This window comes from Lithobates pipiens, unplaced genomic scaffold (genome assembly GCF_037356315.1).
Source record: "Lithobates pipiens isolate NorthernLeopardFrog02 unplaced genomic scaffold, aLitPip1_a1.2 Scaffold_18, whole genome shotgun sequence".
NCBI classification, from domain to species: domain Eukaryota; kingdom Metazoa; phylum Chordata; class Amphibia; order Anura; family Ranidae; genus Lithobates; species Lithobates pipiens.
The window spans coordinates 284185607-284206850 of NW_027507758.1; the positions used below are offsets into that span (position 1 = coordinate 284185607).

The 21244-nt window shown below is 41.5% G+C and overlaps 1 protein-coding gene across 5 annotated transcripts in view; it reads left to right on the forward strand.

Moving 5' to 3' along the window:
* Positions 1-807: 807 nt before the first annotated feature.
* Positions 808-21244, forward strand: part of ZUP1 (zinc finger containing ubiquitin peptidase 1) — a 48208-nt gene continuing 27771 nt past the window's right edge. Inside the window, exons 1-6 of one of the 5 annotated variants that reach the window (XM_077487067.1) lie at positions 814-904; positions 3469-3579; positions 3672-4360; positions 8340-8450; positions 12766-12884; positions 15513-15681. In XM_077487067.1, coding sequence (XP_077343193.1) covers positions 3715-4360; positions 8340-8450; positions 12766-12884; positions 15513-15681 — 1045 coding nt within the window. In that variant the 5' untranslated portion in view covers positions 814-904; positions 3469-3579; positions 3672-3714. Of the gene's footprint in view, positions 905-3468; positions 3580-3671; positions 4361-8339; positions 8451-12765; positions 12885-15512; positions 15682-21244 lie in introns of all 5 variants that reach the window. The other 4 variants (XM_077487068.1, XM_077487066.1, XM_077487069.1 and 1 more) reach the window with 4 other exon arrangements.

Genomic DNA, 21244 nt, shown 5'->3' on the forward strand with positions numbered 1-21244 from the left:
CTAGCAAATGTATGTAGGCATAGGACACGCCCCCTGCCACGCCCCTTAAAGGTGACATAACCAAAAAAAGGTGTTGTTTTTTTTACCACTGATATTCCTTTATATTGGCTTTTAAAATTGACAAATGCAGCAATTTAGAATTTGGATGAAAGGTTTTTGAAAGATAAAAAATACATTTTATATACAACTATATAGATCAGACCAAAATGAGGAGGAAAGAGGGACAGAGGGACATTGCTCCAAATCAGGGACAATCCCTCCAAATCAGGGACAGTCCCTCGAAATCAGGGACAGTCCCTCCAAATCAGGGACAGTTGGGAGCTGTGCCATATACATAACAATAAAGAGTGAGGCTGGATTCACACTTATGCATTTTTAGAGCTTTTTGCATTTTGCAGATTTGCACAACAGAATGTGTTCCATAGGAAACCATGTAAAATGGACTGCAGTGCAAATCTGCAAAATGCACTAAAAATGCATAGATGTGAATCCAGCCTTATACTCCTTCAACCCATGCATTTCTAAAAAGCCTTTCTAATCTTTGCCTCTCACGCCCCCTGGTGTACACAACGCATCACTTCATGTCATGCATCACATGCCCGCCTACTAGCGGAATAAACACGGAGCATAACTCAGACCTGCTCCTATTGTCAAAACACTATACGGGTTTTAGCTTGCTGAGATATAATATTTTGTAAATAAAAGCAATGTAATCCGAGTAGACTATAGTTTCGTATGTGGTCTCCAATAAAATGGCTGCCGGCCTGCTGCTTCCGTGTGTGGGCTGTCCCAGGAAATGTGTCCGTTGGGGGGGCGGGGTTTGTGTCCTTTGGTTTCTACAGCTGATTAGAAGGAAATGAAAGTGAAGGGGAGTTGGTTCCCTGTGGTGTACTGAGGAGTGCAGGTAATACGTACATAATGGTCACTTAGTGATAAATACAGAGCTAGCTGAGTCCTGACTGGATCGGGGTTATGTGTGTTTAGTAGGAGTCATGCTGCCTCGCTGACGCTGCTTCTGCCTTTCTGTTTATAGCACCTATGGTGGACACATCTGATTGGCTCAGTGGGAGGTCATGTGGTTTCTGCTGAAGTTTTAGGGGTCAGATTGCAGGGAGAGCTAATGAAGGTAAAAATTGAACATATTGCAGCCTACCATTCATTAGATGTGATGGCTGCATGAGTTTCACCTTGTTTTCACCTGGTGATCAAGTAAAAAATTAAGTCCTTTTTATATTTAACCTCCTCTAACAGACAACAATTTGTTTAGAAAACGTGGCAGTAAGCCTTAGTTTACACTTGTGGTTGGGGGGGGAAATAAAATAGAGGGTTGAGCTGTGGTTTTACTGCCCTCTCTTAACGTTACCACTGGTGTGATGTTAGACATCGCATGTGATTCACACTGCACTGCTTTGCAGATCACATATGATGTCTGTGCAATGCCAATTTAGCCATACAGATCGTATGGCTGAATTGGCATCGCATTCGCACAAAAATGGTACAGGACTGTTTTTTTTTTTTTTTTTGGGTCTGCACTGGAATCTGATTGCACCGTTTGACAGTTTGCACTGCGGCAAGCGAACTAATCTGCGGGTGTCATTGGCTTTCTATTGACACCCGCAGCGGTTCGCATAAGGCAGTGTGAACTGCTTGCTAGTCCTATGCACCACGCCGGTTCTCACGAAGCGGCACCGCAGTGTTTCGTCACATATGGCGACCCATCACATTTGGACTGCACATGCGCGATGCCGTCATATGCATTCCAACACTGTTGTAAGACCACTTTGCCACAGGACCCCTTGCGGGCTCGCCACGCTTCGGACACGGCCTTGCTTTGCTCAGCATAATTATAATCTGTCTCTATGTGCACTTGGATGGTGGGGCTTGAACCTGGACTCAGGGGTGTGGGCACAACATTCTGTGCAAGCGCAGATCGCCACAGTTTTGGAACGCATATGGCGGCGTTGTGCATGCATAGTCCAGTGTGTAGCCAAATGTGATGGGTCGCCATTTGTGACGAAATGCCGGCACCGCTAAAATGTGAGTTTGGTGGGGTTTTTTTCTGCCTGTAAGCCCATATTCCTGTAAACTCCATCGTTTTCATGGACACATTGGCTAACATGGAGGGGAGTCTCCAGGCAGAGAAAATAAGAGTTTAAAAGCCTGTAGGAGATGCTTTTTTGAGCTGCAGTGTGCTTAAAGTGTTTGTTTTTGTGTATGTAAATCTGCTAGTACATCTAATACTCCCCCTCCCCCAGACTGACAATGCAGCTGTCCAAAGGTCTCCTTCATCTGGGGCACTCTTATACAGGAGGGGTGTTACCAGCTAGATCACCAGATGAAAACAAAGGGGAAAAGCCTAAAAAAAAGAAAACAAATGCAACCACCATATCTAATGATTGGTAAGCTGCGATGTATTCAATTTCTGGTTGTGGGCTTATAGGACAAGCTCACTTTTAAAAACAAAATAATAATAAATGCCCCCTTTTTTTATTTTTTATTTATTTTATTTTTTTTCAGTTAAATGTGCATTTATTATTATTTATATTATTCAGGCAGCGGCTGCAGCATTGGGAACGTGTGACTACCCTAAAAATGTGTGGAACCTGTAGGATTGTACCGATATCATGTTGTTGTGGTTTTTTTATTGATGAGTATGGGTACCGATTCTTTCGGTCAAGTACTTGCCAATGTGGTGCAATTTGTGTTAACACAAAATAAATGGGTGTAAATCGCACTACAAAGAATTGCATACGATTTGAACAGGAATGAGGTGCCATTCCTGTCCGTTGTGTATGTATAGAAAGGGAAAAGTGCCATCTAGTGGACAGTTTATTAAAAATGTTAGAACTCGCATTAAAGCAGAGTTCCAGCCTTTTTTTTTAGTTTATTAAGAGTCAGCAGCTACACTTTTTGTAGCTGCTGACTCTTAATAAACTGTGTGCAGTCAGCTATGCAAGTGAAAACAGCTGCACATCTGCCCCCCAAGCTGACATCACTTCTGCCCACAGGGTGCCAGAACTTCTCCTCCAGCAGCTGTGATTGGCCGCCGTTGGTGGAACTGGTACACCTGTGCAAATTAAAGCAGAGTTCCACCCAAAAGTGAAATTTCCGCTTTAAGCACTCCTCGCCCCCTTACATGCCACATTTGGCATGTCCTTTTTTTTTTTTTGTCCCCCCCCCCACTGGCAGAATACAACAGTGCTTCAGGAGGCATATCCCCATCAACACTAGGGGAATTGAGCAATTTTTCTCTCCTTCCACCTTATGTGGTATCCTTAGGTCTATTTTAGTCAAGTTAATTGTGCCTAAGTAGTGCTCAAATATCCTCATGTTTAATGTACGTATATCCTCACGAGCTATACATCTGCAGTGTGAGGTCTAAGGCACTGCTCTGACTGCTAATCTCAGGAAATTTGAAGTTAGATTTGGTGATGTCACTACTGTCATACTCTCTGTTCTCCTTGCTAGAGGCCCTGGCATGAGGAAGCAAAACCCTGCCTGTACCGAGATGGCTGCCTCCATACAATTCTTGTTCTGCACTGCGTCTTTGTAAGTCAGTAATGAGGGAAAGGTCTGCAGGTAGAAAAAAGATATTACAGCGTTTTATGTACTGCAGCTGAATGTGGCATTAATGAATATGTTGGTGTTGATCACTTTTGTTATTTTAATAGGCAGACTTAATCATAGTTTTGATTTGGATGTGCCTTCTCCAGCATGCTCGTTTGTGATATATGTACACAAGAAGTGCCATCTGAAGATGATATGAAGAGGCATTTGCTCTCGGCACACCTAGAACGAGACTGCTGCTGTCCTTTCTGTACTATTACAGGACTGACATATGATGAACTCCGTCATCATATTAATACAGCTCATACAGACGCACTGGAACCGTGGAGTAGTGATGAAGAGGAGTCCGTACCAACCTCTACCTCCAGCACCTTGGAAAGTCCACTAACTAATATAAATGACCTAAATTGCTATATAGAACAGACAAATTCTAAATTAAGTTTGCCATTTAAGAAAGAACAGAACAACAACATAAAACCGAACACTTTGATAGAATGTATAGAGTTAGAAGAGAGCATACATGAAACATCGGAGAGTCCACCGTTGGCTTGCAGTGCTGAATCTGTCTACTTACCACTGTCTTCAGCGTGTTCTGAAGTGTGCAGTACTAGGTGCAATAGTGAAGTTAATGTGGAAAGTGATTCCCAAGCCAGTGCGTCTGCACACTACATTGACGATAATATGGATTCTGCTATGGAATGTCCATTTTGCTGTGAAATGAAAACATCGATAGAAGAGCTTGAACACCATGTAAAGGTGGAACACACAGAACTGTTGGACACGCCTACCAAAGGTAATTATTTAGTATGTTTTACTTTTAGAGACTTGTCTATTATAACCTCAATTTATTAGACACATTTTAGTTTATACTGTAGCAACAATATTCTCCTTCACATAGGTGTGATAGTCCATGTAGGAAAATTCTGTAGTCAGAGGTGGATGTTTATTTTAGAACATTCCTGCCCTCCAGGACTGGGGTTGTCCTCAGAACACTGTGTGAAATATATAAACAGAGGGCACACTGGCCTAGTCCTTTTATCCAACATCAATTCTATTGAAGATGAAATCTAAAATGTAACTGCTCACAAACCTAGGTAGAGCATGCGCTTGTGTGGCAAAAATCTCCTAGCTTTGCCAAAGCTTCCAGCTCAAGGAGGACCTCACCAGGGTCCCTGCTGACTGACGCATTTTGAAGTTATGTCCTTCATCAGAGCCGATGAAGGACATGCCTACAAAATGTGTCAACCAACAGGGACCCTGGTGAGGTCCTCCTTGAGCTGGAAGCTTTGGTAAAGCTGGGAGATTTTTGCCACATGTAGTAGCCAGATGAGCGCATGCACTACCTATGTTTGTGAGTAGGTATATTTTACATTTTATCTTCAATAAAATTGTTGGATAATGCACTAGGCCAGTGAGCCCTCTGTTTTAATGTATTTCCCACATTTGTCCATCAGTGGTTTGGGCACAAACCCAAATCTGTACATAGATCAGTAAACAAGTACTGTAGTCTGAATTTGGAGCCACACGTGGTTTCTACTAGTCACCTGTTTTCTGGTATTTCTAAACAGAATTACAAACTTAGTATATTATTTAGAGTATTAACTTTTGGTAAACAGCATTGTGGTTAAGCTTGAAATTAGACAATTATTGGTTATTTATTCTCATTTAAAAAAAATCACAATAAATAACATTATCCTATGGACGGTTTAAAGTGGTTCTAAAGCTAAAATGTTTTTTTACATTGAGGCTACTTTCACACGAGCGGTGTATACACTAAAATCAATGGGCAGCGTCACCAAAGCGCATGCTAAGCAAAGCTTTTAACCCTTTATCTGTTGTTAGCTGGGGTTAAAAGCGCACCACTAGCAGCCAAAAAGCGCCTCTAAAGCAACTTTAAAACTGCGCTTTACCACCGATGCCTCAGTGTAAAAGAGTCCTAATGCATTTCCTGCATTAAGGTAAAAAAACATTCATAAATTTTTCTGCATTTTCCCTGTGTGAGGGAGAAGAGATCCAGCACTGCGTACAGCTGGATCTCCTCTCTCCTCTCTTCCCCTTCACACAGGGACTCGGGCAGGAGCCATTGGCTCCTGCTGCTGTCACTCAGATGCTGTGAGGAGAAAGGGTGGGAGGATCTAAGCCCTGTTTTGTGTGTGTGTGTGTGTCTATGAAGCACAGCTCCATAGACACACAGCTTGGAAGCAAGCATTCCTGTTTCTTGTCTGGCAAAAAGCCTAGGCTTATGACATCATGCACAGCTCGTTCTCTAACTCTCCTGAGAGTTTGCCAGGAAGGAAGGGGGGATTGGTCATAAGAGGGCCAATGAGAGCTACAGAGCTGGAGGTGTGCCTCCGTGTCAATCCAAGAAGTGAACAGGCAGCAGCTTCAGCTGCCCAAAATTTAAAATGGATGCAGCCAGACTTGGTGGAGGGAGATTTCTGTAGCATATTTGGCAAGTACAGAATCACAGTATATATAATATAATATAATATAATATATATGCAAAGTGGTTGGAGAGAAGCTTCAGAACGGCAAAGATGTTTTTATTACAAATTATGTGAGCAGACTGTAGTTCCTCTTTAATGAATTTTATTGCACACAGACTCAATATAATAAAATATAAAAGATGTCACACAGAGTAAATAGCTACCTAACACGCCACACCTTAAAATTGCGTTCTCCCATAGAACATGTGCAATCACTATTTACATATGTGTGTGGAGCCTATGTGCTTATTCGCATTTGTGCATGAACACAGGGGACTGGAGCACTTACATTTTATTTAAATTTTTTTTTTTTTTTTTTTTTTTTTTACACTGTCTCTTTTATTGTTTTTACCAGCTTCTTTGCTATTGCAAGGGATGAACAACATCCCTTGTGATAGCTGGAACAGTAACAGGTCCTCATTACTGAGAGATCTGGGGTCTGTTGACCTCTATGGCGCCCTCTGCTGTTACCATTTCACAGGAGGACATGGGCTGGTAGAAGAAGCCACAGAGTGCAGCAGAAGAGCAGGCATCTGGAAGTATATTGGATGCTGATGGTTTTTCAGTAACGTTATATAACGCAGAGGAGTTTAGCAGAGCAGACGGCAGGATGGGTGAATATTATATGCTATTTCTTGGTTTGTAGGACATTTCTGCTATTTGCATAGTATTTCTGCAATATTTTTTTTTTCTTTCTGTTCCAAAGCGCTACATGTTCTTCTTTTGGGTGGGATATATATATATATATATATATATATATATATATATATATATATATATATATATATATATATATATATATATATATATATATATATATATATATATATATTATAATATAATTTATTTATTTATTTTAAAGCTATTTAACATGTTAAATTGTATGTCATGACAGGTCATAGACCTGCATGCCCATGCTTCTTGAAGATTTGGACAGCTGCTAGGGGCTGGAGACATGTAATTAAAAGTGATTGTAAAGGTTGTGATTATTTTTTTTCTTTCTTTCTTCTCTTTTAAATAAATATGTTCTACTTGCCTGCTCTATGTAATGATTTTGCACAGAACAGCTTCGATCCTCTTATTTTTGGGTCCCCCGCCAGTGGTCTTGGCACACCCCCAATAACAAGTCTCCTTTCTATGGGGACACTCGTGCAGGTACACTCCCAAGCCGCGCCCATATGAATAGACATTGTCCATTCACACACAGAGCAGCTCGGCCACGCTCTCTCCTCATTGGTTCACTAGCTGTGATTGACAGCAGCAGGAGTCAATGAGGAAGGAGAGACTTGTGAGAGGCGCTGCTCTCATACACATCGCTGGATCTAAATGGGCTCAGGGAACTATAAAGGGGAGAGCTGCACCCAGAAGGTTTTTTATCTTTAATGCTTTAAGGTAAAAAAAAAACTTCTGGCTTTAGAACCACTTTAATTGCTGAACGTTTGGGGGTTTTCATTCATGCATTAGGTTAACAAATAGATATTATCATCAATGCATTTTATAATGTATCCACAATGCTACATAGAGAAGTCATGTTGGTTTAGAGTTAATCAAACCACGTTCCAATGTTGCAAATGGCAAAAACAAATGATTCTTTGGTGTACAATTCATTTTCCATCTATGCATAACTATGTTTTGTGTAGAACATGTCAACCTACAGTATATTATATTCAAAGTACTAACAATAATTTACAAAGCCATCCATAACTCTGCCCCCAGCTACATCACTGACCTAGTCCCAAAATACCAACCAAACCGCTCTCTTCGGTCATCCGAAGACCTCCTGCTCTCTAGTTCCCTTGTCACCTCCTCCCATGCTCGCCTCCAGGATTTTTCCAGAGCTTCTCCCATCCTTTGGAACTCCCTACCCCAATCTGTCCGACTGTCCCCTAATCTATCCATCTTTAGGTGATCCCTGAAAACCCTTCTCTTCAAAGAAGCCTATCCTGCTTCTAACACTGTTTTACTTCCTCCATCAGCTCATCCCCCACAGCTATTGCCTTTTTGTATCAATTGACCCTTCCTTTTTAGATTGTAAGCTCTAACGAGCAGGGCCCTCTGATTCCTCTTGTACCAAATTGTAATGTAAATGTAATGTCTGCCCTCATGTTGTAAAGCGCTGAGCAAACTGTTGGCGCTATATAAAACCTGTATAATAATAATAATAATTAAAATGTAGATGTTTTGACACTGTATTATTACCGGAAAGCTGGCGTTAATTGGAATTGAAGAGCTATATGTATGCACTAAACATGCTTGTTAAAATGAATACTTTTTTTGTTTTGTCAGAAACGTTCAGGCAGCAGTTTGAATGCCCAATGTGCTCTCTTGTTTGTGCAAATGTTCAAGTTCTACAAGAACACGTAAATCTGCATTTGGAAGAAAATCTCTCTGATGAAGGTTGGTTTGTGATGTTTGCTATGGTGACATATAATCTTTTTTTGTATGGGAGAGACAGCAAAGACCCCCTTGATGTGTCCTGCCTGCATAATAAGCAAGGTTTCCCCGAGTGTGGGAGTGAGGCCAAGTGCTTACAACTCTGCAGGTTGTGTTCCTTCTGTACATCTTTACTTTCATTTTGACTTGAGCATTATTGTTTATTATCCTGGTAAGTCCCCAGCACATAGGAATGCAAAAAAAAAACTACCTCCAGATATACCATCAGTACACATGATCTTTCACAGAAACCTCAGTTAAAGAACCTGTTAGTTTAAAGTGAAGCTTGACAAGTGGCATTTGTGACATCACCTTGGCAGATAAGAAATAGCAAACAATGCATTGCTGACTCCATCTTAACAAACCTAGAAAGATTGCTGACTGCTGTCACATTCAAGTAAGACACTTTTACACATCAGCATATACTGGCATGCAAGTATGATTTCTTTATATGGTGGTGAGCTATTCCTAACGGGCAGTACACACGGGCCGAATATTGTGCGGCTTCGGTCGGTTCAATAGAAGGCAGCGACATTCGGCCCTTGTCTACTGCAGCCAGTCCGACAGCAGCCAGCTGTTCGGAAGGCTTTTGTCAAAGGGGCCTGACTGAAAAAGGTCTGCCGATTGGCACTCAATCACCACTCTTAACCAGTGGCAGGGAGTGCTGACCAGTGTGTTCTGGGGGGGGGGGGGGACCCTCACCCTCTATCCAAACACAATAGCACAGCAATGGAGATCACTGTACTAACATTGGCTTGTTGGTACAGCAGGTCTTCATGCGCTCTTCAGTTTTTATTTCGTTCAGCCTGCTTGTGTGTACCAGGCTTAAACCTGGCCATACATGGATCGAAATTCAAACAGTTCAGCAGGGACCGGCCAAATTTCCATTCATGCATGGGCAGGTGTTTGTACAACTGCCCTTTTTGGATTTGTACCACTCAATCAGTGCTGCCAACTATAGCACTGCAAAATGTAAACTGCCTGAATCCTCCCCGCTGTCAGAATACAATAGATCAGCAGGTGATTCAAATATATATATATATTTTTTCTTTTTTCTAACCCCTTGTTTGAATGAAAAAAATATGTATTCATGTATGAGCTGCATAAAGATATACAGGTATACCCCACTTTTAAGTACACAATGGGGTTTATTTACTAAAGCTGGAAAGTGCAAAATCAGGCTCACTTCTGCACTGAAACCAATGAGCTTCCAGGTTTTATTACCAAAGCTTAATTGAACAAGCTGGGGTTAGAAGCTCATTGGTTTCTATGAAGAAGTGAACTTGATTTTGCGCTTTCCAACTTTAGTAAATAAACCCCACTGTGTACTTAAAAGTGGGGTATGCCTGTAAGTGGTAATGGTAAAATTCCACTTGCATGCATAAATGATGTCTCTATGTTCAAAATACATGAGCATCCCTTTTTTTTTTTTTTTTTTTTTTTTGTTTAGCATAAGTCCCCTTTTTTGATCCTATAATAGTAATTCATACACATTCTTCATAACTGCTCTCCTCCCTTTGCCCACCCCAGAAAACAGAAAACAAACCACTGAAGCTTGATACACTTGCAAAGATCCCTGTAATATGCCTGTAAAATATCTGGGAAAAAATGTGCTTCATGAATACCCTGCACAGATGTAATTGCAGGGTAATAAATGCTTATCCTCAACAAAAACACTTGACATTAAACAGAACCAGTTGGAATATCTCTGCGTAACCATAAACCCGTCATTCCCAGGAGAGTTTTTTGGTAAATTCCTGGCCATACGAAGCCACACAGTATTAAGATTTTTTTTTTTTTGGTAGGAATGTTTTGTTTGGTATGAGGAACTATAATTCCAAGTTACATAGTTACCAAGGAAAAGTGCATTACAGCAGCCACAATGGAGGCAAATATACAGTTTGCTTCCAATTAACATGCCAGATTTTACCAGCAGGTGGAAAATAAGTGTGATCCCTGTATCATTTCATCATCAAACTAAGCTTGTGGGCTGAATGAAAAAAATATCTAGCAGATTCTTTAATCTACACGAACAGCGCAGATGAACGAATCCTCCTGCTAGGCTATTTTATTTTGACAGCCACCGGCGACTACCAAACAGGAGCCTCTTGTAGGCTTTGGCTTTCTGCACACCGCAGCTTGCTTGTGGTATTTGATCTCCTCTGCGGTTTTTATTTTTTTGCTAAAAAAAGAACAGAACTTTTGAAAAATACATTTTTCTTCGTTTCGGTTATAAAATTTTGTTTTCTGCTTCACTGAGGTGGCACTGATATGTAGAATTGATGGGCACTGACTGGTAGGTGGTACATTTATCGGCACTGACTGGCGACACTGATTGGTAGGCGGTACTAATTGGCACTGACAGGTGCCACTGATGTTTAGGTACTGACAGGTTTTATTGCTGGGCACTGTGAGCTGTGTTTTAATTGGGGCACTGACTGACAGCTGAGGGGGCACATCTGAGGGGGCTGTGCTGATAATCAATGTGCTGATTATCGGCACAAACCCCCCCCCCCCCCCCCCCCGACAGGGAAAGCTGCCGATTGGCTCTCCCTGTCAACGCAAACCAAGAAATGCCGTTTACGGGCACTTCCTGGTTCTCGTGATGATCAACTGTGATTGGTCACAGCTGATCATGTGGTAAGAGGCTTCTTATCGCGATCTGACATGCGGGGTGTCAGACTGACACACCGCACACTCGCGATTGCTGCGCTGCGTGTCCCGTGGTGGGGCGCCGGAGTGTTATCCTGCTAGAAGTCAGGATAATAGAACCACTTCCTGGACGTCATTCTGCATATGGTGGGCAAGTGGTTAAAATAAAGAACAAAAAAAAAAATACCCCAACCATGGCTACATCCTCCCTCCCTTTTTTTTTTTTTTTTTTTTTTTATGTAGCCACTGTTCAGCCAACAATTTTCCAACTAGTTCCTTTTGATTTTTCAATTGAAGGATGTCTGGCAGGAGGCTGATGATGGGGGCGGGGGGTACCCACTAAGTGAATTTCGGTTTGTTCAATAGGAAGTGTATGTGGCCAGCTTTAAAACCCGTACACACGATACTAAAGTCAGTTGGGAAAATTTGTAAAACGAGCTGTCTGTGGATTTTCGGATCGTTTTTACAGTGCTTTCGACAGCCGATTTCACTTTTTCATCAGAAAAAAGCTTGATGTGCAGGCTATAAAATTTTTGTTGGATGTCAACTCAACATCTGATTTTCCGATGGTCAGTACAGAAATCATCACCCAAAAGTCGAAAGTACAAATACGCATGATCGTAATCAAGGAACGACCAGGAAGAGTTCAGCCTTGTAAACTACAGTTCGTAATGGAGAATTAACATTTGTTATGCGGCAATTGATGAAATGTCAAAATACAGTGCACATTCTCATCTTCTTTAATGAGATAATAATGAAGCTCCTTTTCTGGTGATAATGATGGAGTTATGCCAAACGTATTTTATAAGACATTTGTTTTGTAGTGATATAAATAATATTAATATTATGGTGGTTTGTTTGATTTTCTGTTTTTTTGTTTGTTTGTTTGTTTTTTTTGTTTTTTTTTATTTGGGGCAAGTTACCACAACAACATTATCCTGGAGTTTTTATGATCAAAGATACAACTATGTTGGTGTCCCTTGTTCATTTTCCATTGTGTTGTTTTTAATGTAAACTTCCTACTCCCAAACTGTCATTTGAAGAAAAACTCATGGCCAAGTATTCTACACAATTTTTTTATTATTGTGCAGAAAAAAAACAGAAATTAAATTAAAGAGATGCTATCTGCCATCCAAATAAAAATAACTTAACAAAAAAGTGTGACTCAACGCTCACCAAACTTCTACTAAAATGAAATCAGCAGAAGTGGCCCAAAGGGTGGCGCTTGAGAAATTAACTTCCTCTTTTTATACTTGTTGAACGACAATTTTCAGATAGTATGCTAGACAAAATCCTGCACACACACTTTTGACAATAATCAGATGCTTGGTCATACAACAATCGAACTGTGTGTACAAGGCCTTAGTCTTAGTACAAAGTAAAGCCTAGACAGTGTTTTAGGATATTTCATAGAGTTTTTTTTTTTTTCCCTTTTTTTAGTAGTGTTAATATTCTTATTTAGGGCTTAATACAGTATTTATATGCTGCATTATTGTATTCACTCTGTGGTATAAAGGTTGTGCAGCAATAAGCACTACAAGTTGTATCTTTATAGTCTCATGTCAAGTTACCGAACTGCATACTAGATTCTGCTTTTTCTGTTTCCTTTATTATCTATTTTCCGTAGCTTCTCCTAGCAAAGTTTCCAGAGATTCAATGCTCGCCAGACAGCTACAGGATGAAGAAGACAAAAAACGAAGAGCGGAGGAATCTGAGAAAGAGAAGGAGGAATTTAAGAAATTGCAGGTAGTCCTTGAAGGACAATCATTGTGAGAAAAAATGTTGTATTATATTTGCAGGTACTTAAAGTGGTGTTGCACATAAAAAAAAAAAAAAAAAAAAATAATAAAAAAATTCACAAATTCCTAAAAAAATTTAATAAAAAATATTTGGGATTTTTTTTATTTTTTTTAAATTTTTTTAACTCTCCTCTAAATGCCTGTTGCTAGGGGGTCCCTCGTAGCCTGCCTCCTTCAGTGCCTGGGCTCTTGATGTAAATTCTCCTTGGCGCAGGAAGGGCTCAGCTCTGCCCCCTCCCTCCTTTCTGTCATCTGGGACACGTGACAGGTCCCAGATGACTGAGCGGCCAATCGCGGCGCCTCTGGCGCAAGCGCAGTGGGTGCCCGGCTGTGAAGCCACAGCCGGGTGCCTACAGTTAGAATGCCGGCGCCGCCGAGCGGAGGGGGGAATGAGCGGGGCTTCGATCCCCTGCATCGCTGGACCCTGGGACAGGTAAGTGTCCGATTTATTAAAAGTCAGCAGCTGTAGTATTTGTAGCTGCTGACTTTTAATAAAGAAGAAGGCGGTGGCGATAGAAGACCGGGCCAACGCTAGTAAAAGAGCTATAAGAAGATAGCGGAGGCCCAGCAGGAAGAACCGAAGAGCGGGACAAGACCCCGAAGTCGGAAGAAGACCCCCGGACGACGGAAGAAGACCACTGGAGCTGTCTAATAAATTATTTTAAAAACTTGTGTTTTTTTTTTTTATTCACACTTTTTTTCACCAGGTGAATGGGTAGGGGTACATTGTACCCCATACTCAATCACATAGGATGGGGGTCAGTACCTGGAGGCCCCCTTATTAAAGGGGGCTCCCGGATTCCGATAAGCCCCCTGCCCGCAAACCACGACAACCAATGGCCAGGGTTGTCGGGAAGAGACCCTTGTCCTCATCAGCACGGGGACAAGGTGCTTTGGGGTGGGGGGGGGGCTGCAGTCCGTTCAAAATGAATGGACTATTCTCCGTGTGGGGGCAAGTCCGTTCATTTCAAAAGTCTGGCGGGTTGTCCGCCGGACCTAGCCTGCCGGAAAAGTCCGGTCGTGTGGGCAGGTCTGCTCGTTCGGAAAGTCCGCCGGACCTCAGCTGCAAAGTCCGGCGGTTTGTCCGCTGGATTAAGTCCGTGGGATAGTCCGATCAGGTGTACGCGGCATTGGAGGTCATTCAGATTTAATAAAACTGGAGCACTCAGAATCTGATGCAGCTGTGCATGGTAGCCAATCGTCTTCTAACTTCAGTTTGTTCAATTAAGCTGACAAAATGGAAGCTGATTGGTTTCTATGCAGAGCTTCACCAGATTCTGCTCTCTCCAGTTTTAGGAAATATCCCCCCTCTGGTTTTAATTTCTTGCAGTGCATTTTAAGGCATTACTATCCATCCTAACAGAAAATGCACTAGTTGAAACTTCATAAAAAAAGCACCAAAAAAATAAAAAGCAGTGCTCTAAGACAGGCTGGTCACTAGAAGCTAGGGATGGACCTGAACACAAAAAAGCACATATATGAACCTCATAGAGCAGGCAACCTACTGTAATTAGACTTTCAATAATTTTGTTTTTTTAAATTGAATACATATGGTTATCTGCCTCGCAGTGCACTGATGTTGGATTGGAGTAAATACATATCATGTTTATCGGCGTATATCACGCACCCCAAGTTTAGGAGGGAATTTTAAGGGGAAAAAAAAAAACTTACATTTAAATACCCATGAATGCAGCCTTATCAGTGTACATCTGCAGCTTTGCCCCAGTGTCATGTGTAGCCTTGCCCCAGTGTCATTGCTGCTTTCCAGTTTAAATCCTAGCCGAGTGTACTCGGCTTCTGCTCACAGTCACACCCAGTCCCTGTGTCCATCATAGGGCGGGACTGGGCGTGACTGAGCGGAGCCGAGTCTAGCCGAGTACACTCGGCTATGATCTCGGCGGCTCACTCCTCCGCTCACAATCAGCGGAGATCGGTGGGGAACTGGCGTTTAACACGCACCCACGATTTTCCCCTGATTTTAAGGAGAAAAGTGTGTGTTATACGCCGATAAATACGGTACATACAAGTAACTTTAAAAAAGAATTCTAAGTTTTTAGGTGATGACCAAAACTAAAATGTGTTTTAAGGTGGCAGCAGAGCTGGGGCTAAAGCAATGAGATGTCTGCAAATAGTGTTTAGTCGTGAAATCAGTCCCTATGTCATTGTGAAGCCCCTAGGCCTAGGATGTATGGGGGGGGGGGGGGCAGGGTATCTTGACTGCCTAAATGGGATTAAGCCCCTTACTTAACCGTATTACAAATCTTCTGCAGATAAGATAACTTTTTTTATTTTAACTGTAGATTTCACTTTCCTGTAGGTCAACTTTACCATTAATAACTTACACCAGCTGAAAATACACTGTAGCTTCCCTTAAAAAGCTGGTGTAGTTTGTGTGCTTTAACTCCAAAGAGCAAATAGAATTGAAAATTCTGCTACATACTGTCTTGAAAAAACTGCAATAGAGGGATAAAATTAATTTTTTTTTTTTTTATTTTTTTTTTTTATTTTTTTTGTAGAGGTTTACCTTTTGCAAGTATTTTTATTATCTGTAATGCATTGCCTTACGTTTATTCAGAGCCAGTTTGGGCTAGACAACTCTGGTGGCTATCGAGAACAATCTGTGCAGAATCTAGAAAGGGCTGTTGCAAGGGGACGCTTACAGCCTATGGAATTTCACCTACAGAAAGCTCAGATAATGGAATCTATAGCTACTGGTTTAGACGATGGAAAAACAAGAACATCAGGTTAGAGCTTTTACTTTCATTATCATATTATTATTATTATTATTATTATTATTATTATTATTATTATTTTTTTTTTTTTATTCTAGGAAAAAGTTCCTACATAACTTCACTGGGCTTTATACAGTGGTGTATTTAGGTTTTGTGCTGCCTTTGGTCTGACTAAATTCATGCATCCCCTAATTTAAATACGACCCACCCTTCCTGTCAAGGCCACACCCCTTCCTATTTAAGACCCGCCCTAGCTGTGAAACCACACTCCTTCCAGACCCCTGCCCCTCCCCCCGGGAGCAAAAATACCCCCTTTCAGCACAAATTCTCACCCTCCTATAACCCCTACTCAGCACAAATCCTCCCACATCTCTCCCTCCCAGCATAAATCCCCCCTCTCAGCATAAATAATCCCCCCATGACCCCCCTCCCTGTATAAATCCTCTCCCATGCAGCATAAATCTCACATCTCACCCTTGCCAGCATAAATTCTCCCTCTCAGCACAAATAATTCCCTATCTCCCCCTCCCAGCATAAGTACCCCCTCTCATCACAAATCCTCTCCCATCTCCCCCTCTAAGCAAAAAACTCACGTTCAGAAAAAAATTCTCCCCTCATCTCAAATCTGTGCCTCCTTCTCTCCCCTCCCAGTGCTAGTTCCCCAATATGTTGAAGCAGTGGGTGGGATTTCCAGATGCGTGAAGACAAGTCCCGGCTCCCAGACCCCGGCGCAGCACATGAGGCTGCCGATCACTCAACCTCAGTGGCTGTGAGCGGCGGTTGTGGCACCCAATGTCGTGTGTGTGCACATGGGAGGCTGTATCTGAGCGGGAGAAGGCCACAGGACTCGGGAGGACGGGTTGCTTGGGGGGGATGTTTTTGCCATGCCCGCAATGTGCCGCTCCAAGACCTGGGCCTTGTCAGCCTAGGCCAAGACACAGCCCTGGCTGCATACTGTTTAGAGGTTGCATTTTAGAGCATAGCAGTGTTGCTGATTTCACTGTATGTAGTGATGTTGAAAGAACAGAGTATTTGTGGATATGTACATTTCCTCCCCTTTTTTTTTTTTTCTTGTTTTTTTTTTTTTTATGGTCTGCATTAAAAAAAATATTCATATCCTATAATCACGAAATTTTTCATGTTTTACATTCCTCATTTGAACGAGCAGGTTGAGCTTTAGGCTCTCTTTTTACACATTTACATGCTTCGATTTAACAAATGGTCTGCTGCTTATTGACTTCCATAGCTGAAACTAGGGAAGCACCGAAATTTCGTCCGTCTAAACATATCGGGCGAAAATGACCTTTTCGGCAAGTTGCCGAAAGAGAAAAAAGGCCGAAAATGGGGTGGGCCCTGGGCGGAGCTGTGCCGCCCATTGCGGAGATGTCGTATAGCGCAAAAGAGAGAGGAGAGGTGCCGCCACCTGGTTGATTAGAGTGCCAGGAACATCACAGCTTTCATTTCAATAGCTGTGTGTTCCCCGCTGTCACATACAGCCCCTCCCCCTCAGGTGAGGGCACTTTGATAGACGGATCAATCCTGGGAGGGGTGATCTGTCTATCAAGGTTCCCCGGACAAGGAGGGGAGGGGCTGTATGTAACGGTGTGCGGTGGGGAACACACAGCTATTAAAATAAAAGCTGTGATGTTTCCGGCTCTCTAATCAACCTGGCGGCGGCGCTCTCCTCTCTCTTCCTCTGCACAGGCTGGCTGCATCTGACGGGCACTGGTGAGGCTGCGTTGATCTCGTATATCATGTCCCCAGTCTCTGACCATCTCCTGTACCGTGTCCCCAGTCTCTGATCATCTCCTGTATAAAAATATTTTTTTAAAACAGTCATTTTTGGTATCAGTCTCGGTTTTCAGCCTAATGTAATTTTCGGTTTCGGTGCACCCCTAGCTGAAAATAAAATTCACGCACAGAAGTGGTTGACTCATTCCTTATCGTAAGGCTCAGTCCTAAGTTTCATTCGTGTTCGCTAATGTTTTATATATAAATGGTCCTTCCTGTGTATTCTGGGGCTAGCAACAAATCTTATCCAATAATAAAATCAATGGTAATGATCTAAATAAAACTATAGTGGTGCTTTCCTTCTAATATCTGGACCTAAGGGCTGGTTCAGTTGACATACACCAACTTTCTGTTTGTGCGATTGGCATGCTTCACAATTTAAAGTGGAACTTTATGCATAACAACTTGATAAAAAATAATTTTCTTTAGGAAGGAACATACATTTCACATTAATAATTTTGCTACCAAACTGAGTGTGTGCTGTAAATTGCCTCTAGCATTGTTCCTGTTTCTTCTTGCTGGAGGCGGCCATTTTGCTGAAGCCCAAAGCCCCTGAACAACAGTAAATCATAAAGTGAAACTAAACCCATCGATTTTTAATGGTTTCAAAAAACACTTACATTCCTGGAATGCCGGGATTGCTAACTGTCACATTTGCTTGAGTCCTCAACCAAAGTGTCAAACCATCAAATGGCCATTCTCATAAATGATCACATGTACAGCACCATGGTAGTTGCAGAACAAACAGAAGCAGCTTCCTTGGTTGTAAAGGATAGGAGGGTTTCATTCTGTTTTTAATGCTGTCAGCAGATCAGTCTCTACAAATTCATCATTGCCTAAAAATTAGAGAGCAACTGAGCATGTGCAGAGTGGGATGAGACAGTGTATTACTGGATTTTAAACAGTATAGCCACTTATTTTTAATGTTTTACATACTATACCTGCTAAAGGGGCCAGCCTGAAATGATCTAGCAAAACTTAATTTTCTGACTAAAGTTCCACTTTAAGTATATGTGTTTTTAAAAAAAAAAAAAAAAAAAAAAAGACATACAACAAGTTGCAAAATGTGTAAATAGGAAAAAAAACAAACTAAATTGTCCCCAAACCATTATAGCTTCCCTTTTTGAAGATCAGATGAATTATTCATGCATTATTGGCATTTCAGTTCCTTTACTGCTTGTCTGTCCACCCTGAAAGAACTTATGGAGAATAGAACAGGCAATATATTTTATTTCTACACACTATTAGGCATTCACAGGGATCTCCTGGAAATCTTTTATAACTCAGCAGTCTGAAGACCGAACCCTGTCCAAAGTACATTTAAAGGGTAACTCCACTTTCGTGGGGAAACAAATTGGCAAATAAAGAAAAAATATAGCTTAACCCTTTCATGACTAAGTCTATTTTTGGCATTTGGTGTTTACAAGTTAAAATCCATATTTTATGCTAGAAAATTACTTGGAACCCCGAAACATTATATATATTTGTTTAACAGAGACTCTAGAGAATAAAACGGCGATTGTTGCAATATTTTATGTCACACGGTATTTGCGCAGCAGTGTTTTAAATGCAACTTTTTGGGAAAAGGGACACTTTCATGAATTAAAAAACAACAAAATAGTAAAATTATCCCATTTTTTTTGCATAATGTGAAAGATAATGTTACGCTGAGTAAATAGATACCAAACATGTCACACTTTATAATTGGAAACTTTATGCAAACAAAAAACACTGCGCAATACAACAATATATGAAAAGAAAATATAAAGCTGCCAACACGCTAAAACTAGGATTTCTTTAGCTGGAGAAAGTATCAGAGTGTAAAGTGTAAGGCGCTAAACTTGTGTTAATCTAGTATTCAGAGAAGTTTAAAACATAACATACAAAAGTGAACAATGTACGTGCCAAAAAAAACATATATATATATATATATATATATATATATATATAATATTATGTATGTATGTATGTATGTATGACACGAAAAGTGTCAATGTGACTGTGAGTTATATTATAAACCCATGTGTAAAGATAATATCCTAAAATAACAAAAAAAAAAAAATTATTTGTATGTAAGCAATCAAGTCCATATATTGGTGATCATAGATATACGGATATCTCAACAGCAAATCCAAATTTGAAGTGACCATAAAACAATTCCACCGTCGTGCCAATCCCACCACCTTATGAAGTGCAGGCTTACCGGAAGAAAATGACTCAAATAGACTTATGTCTAGAGAGTCGGCAATAGCTTTGCAGTCCCAGCTGCTGAGGCATTGATATCAACATTCCATGTTTGCGTGAATCACCGGAGGCATAATCTTTGCAATGTGAGGGACTGTGTGTGGCCACCGTGTTAAAGAGACAACTCCGGCATCAACTCGGACATGGAGGACGGAAAGATAAGGCCAAGATAGTGTGATAGCGTTTAAAAAAAAAAAAAAATGTAATAAATAATAAAATATCAAACTCACATTTCCATGGATAAAATAGACATGTCACAAAAAGATGGGCAGTGTTAGAGCCTTCCCGACGCGTTTCGACCTATAGGTCATCATCTGGGGTTGACCACTACCACTGTTACACTGCCTTTTATAGATAACATACCTTAATGCAATAAAATCCAATCAGGCTCCCCCCTGTGTGTCACTAGTGTTCACTTCCGGTATCCGCACAATGGCGGCCCGGTGTGCGTTCCACGCCTCTATTCCGTTGCGTTCCACCGCTATTTATTTGCATTCCACACAGTAAATTGCACAATTTAGCCCAGTAAGTGGAGCGGCGTATATTCTAAGCAGATGGCCTATCTATAAAAGATGATGGTATAAAAAGTCAGTTTTATTTTGCCAATAGTATATCCTTCGTTTATATTTGCTATGTTTTTATGGATGGACCCGAAACCGGAAGTGTATACCTCCCGGTTCTGGGCCGCCGCGCATTGATTGGCGCAGCGTCGCTACCCATAGAGTACCAAGGGGAAGAATCACACCTGCATCCGTGCGACAGGAAGTATGCGTTTTCTTTGCTTCGCGAGCTCGCGGGGACGGCGGGCGCTTTAAAAAAAAATTTTTTTATTTTAAAATGACTAAATTGTTTAAAAAAAAATAAATAAATAAATAAAATTTGATCACTTTTATTGCTGTCACAAGGAATGTAAACATCCCTTGTGACAGTAATAGGCGGTGACAGGTACTCTTTTTACCCCTCCTTTACACTTCAATGTATTCAGATCGCCGAAAACTGCGATTTTGAATACCGGATATTTTTTTTTAAACCGGCGCCATTGGCAGCCGAGTAAACGGGAAGTGACGTCATGACGTCGCTTCCGTGTTTACTATGAGGAGACTGGAACGAAGCAGATTACAGCTTCGTTCCAGTTCCTCCCCAGCGGCCGGAGGCATCGCACCAGGAATCGGTTCTACCGATCGAGCAGGAGCACCGGTAACAGCGGCGGGAGGGGGGGACGTCTTTTAGCCGCATCGGTTGTTATGGCTGGATAGCCAATCGCCTGCTGGAAAAAACGGTACCGGGATGATGCCTGCAGGTGCGGGCATCATCCTGGTATACCCCCCGGAAGCCGAGTACGCACATCTGCGTACGCTCGGCGGGAAGGGGTTATACAGTTGCAACATGAGTCATATTGTAATTTGAATGTTTTATTAAAAAATTACCCTTGCTTTTCAATGTGCAACCGCTGTCATTTTCTGTAAATGCAATGCGATATGACTACCTGGAGGCTTTCTGTACACAGTGGAGTTGATTTTACTAAAACTGGAGAGTGCAA